Source organism: Oncorhynchus nerka, linkage group LG28 (assembly GCF_034236695.1).
Source record: "Oncorhynchus nerka isolate Pitt River linkage group LG28, Oner_Uvic_2.0, whole genome shotgun sequence".
Taxonomy (NCBI): Eukaryota; Metazoa; Chordata; class Actinopteri; order Salmoniformes; family Salmonidae; genus Oncorhynchus; species Oncorhynchus nerka.
Window position 1 is genome coordinate 45666354 of NC_088423.1, and position 12031 is coordinate 45678384.

The following is a 12031-nucleotide window of genomic DNA, read 5'->3' on the forward strand; positions in this document are numbered from 1 at the left end:
GATCTACAAGGGCTGTGTTTGAACTACCCTACCAGACTGCTCGAGATTTGATATTTGGTTCTGATCGAGAACACATGTAGCAGTGCAGTCATCATAGTCACAGATCTTTGGGGTATTCAGGCACAATCCCAGAAAGTACTAGTCTGATATGTAAATTGACTTTATTTTTGTATGAATTGGTTGGAATATTAATAACTTTGCCTCGTGTGAAATACAAAGTCATTTTCTGTGTACAAATTTTGCAGTATAGTGCCGTAGCATATTTTGTTTGGTCATATCAACATTTATTACAGAAACATACAAACCTCAATGTGTTCTTCCTTGCACCTCTTGAATGCAAGCCACGTCATTTTATAGCTTTTTAAATGAAGGTGGGAATTTGTAGGCAAGCCACTTCCCTTCATGTATATAATCACTTAGTTGCTAATGCTATGTATTGGGTTATTGAGAGGCTTTGACAACCACCGTTCGGCCATATTGGCACTACCCAGTAGGAGCAGTCCTCTATAGGAATGAATGGGATTCTACAGTATTTCAATGAAATGTTTCATCGACAAAATTACATGGATTTAAGTGTTTTGTTGTAATGGAGAAAGTAACCTTCGTAATCTAAAAAATGATACTTTAAGGATAGATTTAAAAAAAAAAAAAAAAATGTTTAGCTCACAATGTAATTTAAAAGTATTAAGGTGTTTGTAATATAATAAATGTGGCAAAAACGAATGTAGACATAAATAAAAGCGTTTCTATAGCTTCCAAAATATGTTTTACAATGGTGGGGCTGCCAAGATGTAGTCAGTGGCTTCAACACAGTGCCCCCTATTAGTCATCCAGTGTATATATAAATGATTTTGTCACTTCCCACAACCAATCGGTAGCTCGAGTTTGACACGTGTGTCTGCGGAATTCCCCCAACACTCCGGGGCTTTCCGGCTGACTGATAGACGGTATGCGATCAGGCGATCATAACAGTCTAACTAACCAGATAGATTGGATACAATCAACGGTTGACTCGATGGAGAAATACATGGAACAGAAATGCATGGAGCAAATCCCGGATTTCAGCTGACACTGAAGTGAATACCACTGTGTGCAGTGTGCTTTTGAGGGTACGCGGTGACATTCTACAATCGGGTTGATCGACTACAACAGCAGCTGTTGTGCTGTCTTGTTCATTGCGTAGAGGTGGATCAAGTTCAAGGAGTTCAAAGGTACGGAATTGCATTAACAGTTATTGTCTGTTGGGCCAAAATGCAGTTTGATGTGTATTGTGGCCTATTGTAGTCTGTTCCCTGCTACAGGTTTATAATCATATAACGTTACATTAAAAACAGTGGATAGTGATAGTTTATAATATGCAAGGGTAATGGGGCCATTCCGTGGTAACATTGATGCGGAGACTCGTTTTTTTTTTCTCACTTAGATGTATGTCAAATAAAAACCAATGATTGCAAAGTTAAACAAACAATACAACTTTATGCACAAGGACGACTTCTAACAATGTCTACAGAACATTTTACGAAAACACGTACACGAATAACAGTGCAGATGCGAAGTTACGTAACAGGATGATTGCACAAACCGTAATTCTGTTACCCAACTTTGCATCTGCACTGTTATTCGAATAAATATATTTTAAAGTGAAAAATCAGGGAGCCCCAGTGACACTCCTATTGTGGAATTTCCCAAATCGATGACAGTTGTTGTCACTCAAACTCGTTTGTCAAGAAGCCCATCTTGCTAGAAAGTTGTGGCTATTGTATAAATTATGGTTTATGATACAACTTTAATGGCCGAATAAAGACTTTGCATCCAACTGATTGTCTGTGATTTGCATTATAATTTGTTCAGGATTGTTTCATGGGGAAAAGTGTGTTGCGGGTTTGTCCCCATCTCAGCAAGCAGGGCCTGGAAATTCTGTTATTAGTCTGTACCATTTGGATATGAGCACACACACATACTTGCTGTGCAGTTAGCTACTAGTGGAGGTTGTAGGGGCAGACAGTAGGATGACGTTACACCCACAGGAAATACCCAATGGACTAATAACAGCAGGTTCATTTTATTGCAGGGAGGTGACAGTGAGCCTGAAATATCATCATCTATGATCCACTGAGGGGCATCATGTCTGGAGCACTGAGGTATGTACTGCTGCTGTGATTTGTTGTGCTGCTTTTGTTGTCCTCTACAGTCTTTGACAGCTGATTGTTCTCTCCAGTAAGATTGGGGTCATTTTTGAACAGACTGGGACTATGAGTCCAGTTCAAGGACCTGAGGTCTGTTTTTTATTTTTTTTTTTTTTTAAGGAATGGACTGTGAAATGGTTGCATGTTTTGGTGTAAAATTAAGTTACACACATACAATTTTACTGTTTGGCTAATTCTGCTGTTTTCTAGCTTTGATAGCTGAGGTGGAGTAGGCCTATCCAACGTATTGAGAGTTAATGGTGGCTATGTTCATCTTCCTGCTGCTGCGGTGGTGTTTGCCAACTTTTATCTAGTTGTAGTCTTTGCCGTATTCATCCGGTCATGCACAATTGCACGTTCTTGAGTCTTCTGATACACCCACACGTCGTTCTCTTATGCCACTCGGAATGTAAGGGCTCGGTTCTGTTTAGTGTTGTCACGATACCTCTATTGCGATGCTACGATACCAGGTTTTCCTTGGCGGAAAAACAAAGCAGATTTCACTCTTGTGGTCCTTTTTTTAAAACCTACTTTTGCAAAATAAACAATTGACTCTGGGTGACAACCATAAGGCAGTTTTTAGGACTGTTTTAGGACAAAATTGGCACCGTTAGCCTCAAGAAATGAAGTCTGCTTCATGTTTTTGTTTCCTGTCCTTCCTTCCTTATCGCGATACTAGTATTGTGACAACCACAGTTTCTGTTCTAGATGGCAGATGTCACTGCTGGCATTGATCAAACCTCAGATTTACTGTCAATTCATCATCATGACACTGACAGTTTGCATGACAATGTTACACATGTCATATATATATATATATATATATATATATATATATATATATATATATATATATATACCTACAACATGAACACGGCCCAGTCAGTGGAAGCAACTGACAAAGAATGTAGAACCTGATGGGCACATGAGATGCATACTGAAGGTTTCATTATTCTAGAATAAGGTCCTTTGTTGGCAGGGATTGTCCCTATTGTTCAGAGTCGGAAGACTGTTTCAGGCAAGTCATTTAGCAGATGCTCTTATCCAGAGCGACCCTCATTTAACATCAGTTTAAGTCAGGATTTTTATCCAAGTAGCCTTATTCTATAGTACTTAAATTCAGTAGGATTAAAAAAATAATATAAAAAAAACTTTTCTCTGCGCTTGCGAGTCAATTTAGAATGGTAGCTACTGAAGGAAAAACCTTCAGGAAGCTGAAGAGGCGGAACACTAAAGGTTGGATGTTATCTGAGGGAAAGAGACAAATATAGAGGCTGAGGCCTTTTTATAATAAAAAACATCAAGCATCAAACATCAAGCTTTTGTATCTGGTGTAGTGCATCAAGCTGACATCAGTGGCAGCACTGAGCTGGTATTCTGGGGGCTTTCCTCTGTTTCACCCCCCCACTCAACTTCCTTGAAGTGATGTGCGAGGTAGAGGGGAGGGGAGGGGAAAGAATAGAACACTACAACACCCTTCCTTGTTCACTTACTGTAAATTATGAGAAAGTGAAACCACAATGTTTGAGTGGTTGTATCCCAGTGTATGGGATTGAACGTTTATCTTTTAATTTTTTTTTATTTTTATTGTTGTTTTTGAGTGGGGGGAGGGAAAAATTACACTTGAGTCAAGTGAGCATTGAGTAGTACTGAAGTAAACCGCTTCCTGTCTGTTACGTCTCTACAGTACATAACTGACAGGTCGGGTGACTAGTTGTTCATGAACAGAAAGGAGGAAAGACTTGCAAGCCAGTACATTTTGTCATTTGTATTCCTCGTGTTTCAGAATGGATGAAGCTCAGTACAGCATGAAAATGATTGAAAATGAGGTAAGACCTACAGTATATTGACATGTTTTTTTTTTTGCTGGCTGTGTTAGAAAAAAAATAAAATGAGACACTATGTTAGCGTTAAAGAAATGAAGCGGTAAAACAACGCGCCAATAACAACACGTGTGATCTCCCCAGCTGATGATGAATTTGTCCTATGAGTTCATGCCCCCTGTGGATGTCAAGATCGAGCCCTATGTACCGGAGACCGGTGAGTTTCTACTTTCTACCCTACGTACACATGGTAACAGCATACGCGAGTCGTAGTGATGCAACTTGATGTGGCTATGGTACTGTGCACTCAAGTGGAAGTGATCTCACCACACGTTTTTTTTATATGACTTTCAGAACTGCGCACATGTTCTGCATGGTTATTATGACGTCGTACACACTTGAAACTGTTTTTCTTACACTATGTAATGCATGTGCTGTCTGTGTATTTCTGTTCGGTGGGTTCTCTGCCCTGGTTTATTTGAAGGGCTTGGATGTGAACCTCTATGTAGCCACCCCCTTCCAGTGACAGTGACTCTGTTTCTTTGTCACAGCTCATGGACCCTACATTCAGATCATCGAGGAGCCCAAACAGGTGAGCTCAAGAGTTTCTCGAAACAGTGGAATGACGTCGTCGTTTCTGTTCAAATAAGTGCATAAGACTGAACAGAAGCTCCTCCCTCTTTTCATTGTGAAACTAGGACATTTACATAATCGGGTTGATTCACACCACAAAAAATAATGATATCGGTACGTTAGATCGAACTGGACTCTCCCAGAGAAGATGCCCTTTGAACTAGAATGGAATGTACAAATATAAATAACCCTCCGGTCTTTAATGGCATTAGAATATGACGGTGGGTTGGAAAGTCCAGGATTTATAAAGTTACAGTAAGCGCTGTCACTGCTCTTGGGGATTATCCCTTGACTTCCTTGTCCCCCTGTGTCTGCAGAGAGGCTTCAGATTCCGCTATGAGTGTGAGGGTCCGTCCCACGGTGGGCTCCCAGGGGCCTCAAGCGAGAGGAACAGGAGGACCTATCCAACTGTCAAGGTCAGCTATTGTACTGTTAGTACACAGGGTTGGATACTTGGCTGTCTTTTAGTTTGACTGGCTCGGTCTGCTTTTCATCAGGCGTCTTGGTTCAAGGGAGTTGAGATGCCTTGCTTTCAGCCCGATAAGCTTTCGAAAGTGTATATGTGATATATTGACATGCTAGGATTATTTGAGACGCATGTTATGAATAAAAACAATTGTTTTAGTGTCATAGAGTATTGAGAGAAAGTCTATCATTATAGAGCATGGACATGTTTCTCTTTAATAATAGTCTAACCCCCCAGGTGTCTAACTATGTGGGGATTGCCAGGGTGGAGGTGCAGCTAGTGACCCACTCAGACCCCCCCCAGGTCCACGCTCACAGTCTGGTGGGGAGGCAGTGCTGCACGGAGAGTGGCATATGCAGTATGGATGTGGGCCCAAACGACCTCACAGCACAGTGAGTACTGATGGGTTGTCTAGCATTGTCATATCTTATTGTGTTGAGACTGTAGTAGTAATAATAATAACAAGCTAGATGTGTACCGCTTGGATTAATTTAACATGGTCTGTGAATGGAATATGTGTACAATAGCTGCAACATGACTGGCGAATGTCAACATCTCTCTTAACTTCCAGTTTCCATTTCTCTCTCTCTGTAGGTTCAGTAACCTGGGCATCCTTCATGTCACTAAGAGAGGGGTGGGGGAAGTGTTGTGCAAGAGACTAAGAGATGAGAAGAGGAGGCAAGGGGGGCAGCACTATCATTTTACTGGTAAGAGCCTGAAACCCTATGCCACTGTCCTTTTTTAAAATGAGGAAATCTACTAAGGAATCCGAACTTGAGATATACTATGTGCAACCAACATATTTGTGCAAATCTTAATGCACGACTTACACACACATAAATACATTTCTTTGTGAAAACTGCAACAAAACACGCCCTCTCTCTGTCTACCTCACACAGATGCAGAGGAACAAGCCATAGGGAGAGAAGCCAAGGAGCTTGGGAAGATCATGGACCTGAACATAGTGAGGTTAAAGTTCACGGCCTACCTCCAGGACAGTAACGGCGGGTTCTCTAGGGCCCTGAAGCCGGTGGTCTCCAACCCCATCTATGACAGCAGTGAGTACAGCCCCCTTCAACTCAGTGTTCTTCAAACTTGGTCCTGGGTGTGCAGGCTTTTGTTCCAGTCCAGCACTAATCCACGTTATTCAACGTGAATACCCAGTACCCACCCTGGGGTATTTTTATTTCAAGTTATCAGTAATTAACTTGATGTTTTCTCTACTCAGAGTCACCCAATGCCTCGAACCTGAAGATCTCCCGTATGGATAAGACCAGTGGGTCTGTGCTGGGAGGAGATGAGATCTTCCTACTGTGTGACAAAGTACAGAAAGGTGAAGGACCAACTCCTACCTATATGGGGGCCGATTCACCCCGCACTGATTTTACAATAGTTTGTGTGGAAAACAATTTACACAATTTCACTCATTTATCATATTTTGGTGTACTTTCCAGATGACATTGAGATCCGTTTTTATGAAGAGGATGATGGAAGCTGGGAGGCCTTTGGTGATTTCTCTCCAACTGATGTCCACAAGCAGGTACAGAGTCTTTACTCAGACGTGTGTGTGTGTGTCGGTGAGGATTTAAGTATTTGGAATCAGTTGACGTCGCATCATGTGTCATCCTACTCATAACTTTCTTGTTGATGTCGCTGCTCTTGCTCCCCACCTGTGCAGTACGCCATTGTGTTTAAGACCCCGCCGTACCACAGCGCCGAGATCGAGCGTCAAGTCACTGTATTCCTCCAGTTGAAAAGGAAGAAAGGCGGCGACTGCAGCGACCCCAAGCAGTTTACCTACGTTCCCCGAGTTCAAGGTGAGTTAGTCTGCTACTCACAATCCCTTTAGTACGGGAGAAGAATGTCGAAATGCAGAGCCAGAGACCCCCGTTGGATTGAATCAAACCCTTTCAACTCTTTCTCTCCCCCCCCCTCTCTCTTTTCTCTCCCTCTCTTCTCTCCATCGCTCCTCTATGTGTGTGTGTGTAACCTAGATAAAGAGGAGGTGCAGCGTAAAAAGCAGAAGTCCTTCTCCTATAATGACCAATGGAGAGGAGCTGGGGGTGCAGGGAGAGGGGCCGGAGGATTCGGAGGCGGAGCAGGTGGTGGTAGCGGTGAGGAACCTAGATGTACATACTTGAACTCCTGTTTCTGTCGGCCCTTCGTCTCGTTGCTATTAGATGAAACGCTGGCCTCATCCGTTAACCCTTGTGGCAGCTATGTCATCGGCACTTAATCGTTTCTTTCCTATCCACAGGCTTCCAGTTTAACCAGCAGATGAATGGAACGGGGTGGATGGGGGGTGGATTCTCTGGTTTTGGGGGCGGTGGAGCCCAGATGTCAGGCACCACTGCCCAGGCTGAGGGGACCCAGCAGCAACAGGCAGGAGGGATGGCCGGACAGACGCCAGGACAGACATCCTCACCACTACAACAGCAGCTCTTCCAGATTGGTAAGCCACATTTAGAGCAGTGCTGGGGAAGGGGGAAACTAAAGCTAGCTAGCTGTTGGCAAAATAGTCATTAGAGTTGTGTTGTGCTAATGAGACAATCCTGTTGTGTCCAGCTGCCACTCTCCAGAGCAGGGCCACTCAGATGAGCAAGAAGACAGCTGGGGCTCTACTACAGTACTGCACCACTGGGGACGTCCGGGTCCTTCTGGCAATGCAGAGACACCTATGTGGGGTCCAGGATAAAAACGGAGACACGTGAGTCGAACTCTGGCTTCACAGTAAATCTTTTGTTTTTAAATATCCGAGTTGAATGTCTGCCTTCATTATGTATACATGTGTTTTCTGTGCCTCACTTGTGTGTTTGGTCTCCCCACAGGCCTTTGCACCTGGCCATCATTCACCAGCAGTCAGCTGTGACCCAGCAGCTGGTTCATACACTCCTCACCATCCAGCAACACAAAGTCCTCAACAAGCTCAACCACCTCGGCCAGGTACTCGTCCTTCTTCCTCTCACACCTGGACAAGACCGCTAGCTGTTCAGTGTCGACGCGATAATTCCCAACGTGCCCTTGTCTTCCCTCCTGACTGTGTCCGCCATCTCTCTCTCTGAAGACTCCTCTTCATCTGGCGGTGATCACCAGGCAGGTTAAGGTGGTGGATGTTCTCCTCCGGGCCGGAGCAGACCCCACCCTGCTGGACCGGGACGGCCGGACCGCCCTGCACCTGGCAGCGCTGGCCGGGGACGACGTCACACTCCGGGTCCTGCTGGGCCACCTAGGAGAACGCTACCTCCACCTGGTCAACATGGCCGACTATCATGGTGATTTGGGATGGTGGAAAGAAGGGGTTTATTCCGCTTATGAGAGACTTTAACATGATAAATGGCCCGTCTGTTTTTTAACTCTATGTGAATTACCAATCAAGCAATGGTGTACAAGGCATTTTATGGTTGCTGCTTAGTCTCAGAAGTAATAAACTCAGCTGTAGTATTTCTGTTCATTTAAGGCTGGGATTCAATCCAATCCGCATTAGATCTCCGTTATATCGCACTTAGCATTTTAAAGGTAATTTCCGATTGAGCCGACATGTGCAGGAACAATGCCTTTTTAGAAGACTCATTGTCTACAAGCGCGGTTGGATTGAATCCCGGCCTTAAGTTGGAAAAACTACAGCTGAGCAGTATGTGCTTATTGATGTAGTACATTGTATTAATCTCTCTCTCTCTCTCTCAGGTCTCCATCCTCTCCACCTGGCTGTTTGTAAGGGAGGAGAGCGCTGTCTGCGTCTGCTGGTGGAGGGCGGGGCTAAGATCAACGCCCCGGAGCAGAAGAGTGGATGCTCCGCCCTCCACCTGGCTGTTAGAGAGAACTACTTCAAAGTGGCCTGCACTCTCATCACAGAGGTACCCGTCGTGACACACACCTTATATAAACTGTGCTACTCATACTATTCTTACTCCGACTCTGTTATCTAACCTGGCACGTCCCCTCCTGTCCTACAGCTGAAAGCAGATGTAAACATGTGTACGTTTGGAGGGAACACTCCTCTCCATCTGGCCGCCAGTCGCAGCTCCCCCCCCCTCTGCTCCATGCTCATTGCTGCAGGTGAGATGCATGCATACCCCCTGCTAACCATCCAATGCATGTCATATCCATGGGATGTTTTTATCTCAGTCTGTTTGAAAAGGGGCTACAGTAAAGTCCAGATTCTAGTGCGTGAGCAGTAATTTGTGGATCGCCGGGGTGTTTTTGTTTTGGAAAAGCGTCTGCTAAATGGCTAGTAAATGAACGTGAACAGAACGCTGACGACTTTCCCGTCTCTCCTCAGGAGCCGACAAGAATCTGGAGAACGACGAGCCGCTCTTCTTCAGCTCCTCCTCGTCAGATGAGGAGCAAGAGGATGGACCAGTAAGAGATTTCAGAGAGCCGGCGATCCAACCGCTACCGAACACAACACCACTTTCAGAGGGAGATCAAGTCAACCCTCGTAAGAGGTCAGCAACAGGACATACACCCTTTGACCTGGCTAAATGTCATAAGGTGAGATTGATTTAGCCTTATCAACCCAACGTTTGTGTCAGGGAAAAAGTGATTTCCAAACAGTACTGGTTGTGGTGTGGATGGAGAGGCTGAGTTTTTTGCCATTGCGCTAACATAAAAGCTTCCTTTGCTACAGGTGAGAAACCTTCTAGACACCAGACAGAGTCCCAAGCCCAGTCAACAATCAAGTAAAAAGCCTAAACCGAGCAGCATGGAAGGTAAGAACTTTCATATCACCATTTTGACTCTGAACATTTACCTGTGGTCTGCCTAGTAATCTAACTGCTGTTCCCATTCCCCTCCGCAGAAAGAGGGCAGCTAGACAGTGAGACGCTAAGTAAGCTGTGTGAGCTCCTCAGTCTGAACGATGTGCCCTGGAGACAGCTGGCAGAGAAACTCAACATGCTCTCACTGGCACACCTATATCAGGAGAGTCCCTTGCCCTGTCACAACTTGCTGGAGAATTACCAGGTGAGCAAAGGGGGCTTTTAATGCACGTTTGCGCATGCGCACAGGCAGTCTAGTTAGGGGTAAGTATGCATTAATTAACGGCTTAATTCAGTCCATATCGCCGAGAGTTCAGCACTGTAGCGCACTTGAAAGTTAAAGGTAATTTCTGATTGAGCCGACATGCGCGGTGTTTACCGCGGCTACAGCCTCCGAATGTTGGAACACTACATTTACATTTAAATCGTGCTGATCTTCAGTGATATGGATTGAATCGAGCCCTGAGTATGCCGTTTTAGAACGGCAAGACTGTGCTTGATGAGTATTTGGCTAATAGTGCCCAAGCTGACAGTATCTCTCTGTGTGTGTAGTTGGGTGGCGGTCCAGTGGAAGGCCTGGTGGAAGCTCTACAGTCTCTGGGTCTGACTGAAGGAGTGAGACTGCTGAGACAGGCTGAGCTGAGAGAGGACAAACAGAACACAGGTACTGAACTCATCCTACATTGTAGAACCACTAATATAGTCATAAACATGATCTCTCTACCATACACTTGACCTTGCAAATACATACTGTATGTAGTTCCTTTCCAAAAACAGATAATTGTATTCTATTTGACTGTTTATGCCTTATAAAATAAGACCAAATAAGCATTTATCTCTGCTAATCAGATCAGACAGTGGACAGTGGCTTTGCTAGTCAGCCAATGGAGGAGGAGATGGAGGAGCCAGCCGTGGCCAACCAGTGAGCAGCAGGAAGGGTGAGGGATAAGACCCTCGTGTGAGGGAGGTTTCACCCCAACGTTTCATCATGGAGATATGACTAACTGTTCAGCACGCACATTGGGAATCTGATGTCATACCCAAGCCTCTACTGATAAATGCAGAATTCTCTCTCTGCCATGACTGACAGTCAACCAGTTTGAATTTTCCTAACGAGCTGAAGGGAAGAAAATCTCAATGTACAATTTTAAGTGGCGTTATCTTGTTCCGTTATTTTTGATGGTGACTGAAAGTTAAAAAAAAAAATGTATGGTCCATTTGTGCCTTTCAAAAAGTCCCAGTATAAATGAAAATTCTTAAATGTGCAACATCAAATTGATCAATGGAATTATCAATTTAACTCATATTTATTGGCTGACAATATTACTAATACTGTGTATTCATTTGGTTTAACATTCAACCAAATATAATTATACAGCCTTATTTCAAATGTATGTGGAAGGTTTGCTATATAATGTTTTGAAAACTTGTCAATGTTGAATCAAATGCATTTTTTTTTCCTGACAAATGGATCTTTTCAAAATGTTTATTTTTGTCATCTGCCCCAAACATACAAACCATTTTAGTATATTTCACAGAGCGCAAAATCTTAATGTGTTATTGACAATATGTACAGCTAATGGGAAATGAAAGAAATAAGTTGCATTCAGATGCAGCGTCTATGGGGTCCAGTAAAAACCTCTACATGAAGCAGTATACTATATTTTTTTTGTTGACAAATACTTAAGACCAAGTTGACTGATAAGCAGAAAAGAAATAGGGCCTACTCTTGAAGTAGAATATCTAAGCCAAAGTGTAAAAGGGTGTGACATTATAACCCCTGTTTTTATATCACAGAAGCCCTACTCTGGCTTGTAATTCTGTCTATCCATGGTCTCTCACCATACCACCTCACATATTTACACTGGGGGAAAGAGACACACCCAAAAGTGATTTGTGACGTTCTGCATGACTGCACATATCATGCCTTACCCTGTCATGGTCCCTGTAGAATTACACTGACAGCTAACATTGCTAAATGTGACCAACTGAGTTTGAACCGTGTCCTCTGAGGAACAAGACTGTTAGCCCGCTGAGCTAAAGCCTATAGATAATAGTTTGAGGCAAGGGCACTCAGTTACACTAAGCCATTTTGTGGTTTTATTCAAACAGCCATATGTGCGGATGTCTAACTCAACAACAGTCATCTCATTCTGTTTGCAGTGG

General features: G+C 43.8%; 1 protein-coding gene across 1 annotated transcript; it reads left to right on the forward strand.

Moving 5' to 3' along the window:
- Window positions 1-920: 920 nt before the first annotated feature.
- Window positions 921-11515, forward strand: LOC115113290 (nuclear factor NF-kappa-B p100 subunit). Its single transcript, XM_029640801.2, has 24 exons — window positions 921-1211; window positions 2072-2141; window positions 3973-4015; window positions 4154-4226; window positions 4561-4601; window positions 4960-5058; window positions 5346-5500; window positions 5703-5815; window positions 6008-6166; window positions 6337-6441; window positions 6563-6648; window positions 6787-6925; window positions 7103-7222; window positions 7366-7560; window positions 7674-7815; window positions 7937-8051; window positions 8173-8380; window positions 8793-8962; window positions 9062-9164; window positions 9388-9599; window positions 9736-9817; window positions 9907-10070; window positions 10418-10529; window positions 10715-11515. Exons 2-24 carry the CDS (start codon window positions 2125-2127, stop codon window positions 10789-10791), a joined length of 2730 nt encoding a protein of 909 aa, XP_029496661.1. The 5' UTR covers window positions 921-1211; window positions 2072-2124; the 3' UTR covers window positions 10792-11515.
- Window positions 11516-12031: the final 516 nt, after the last annotated feature.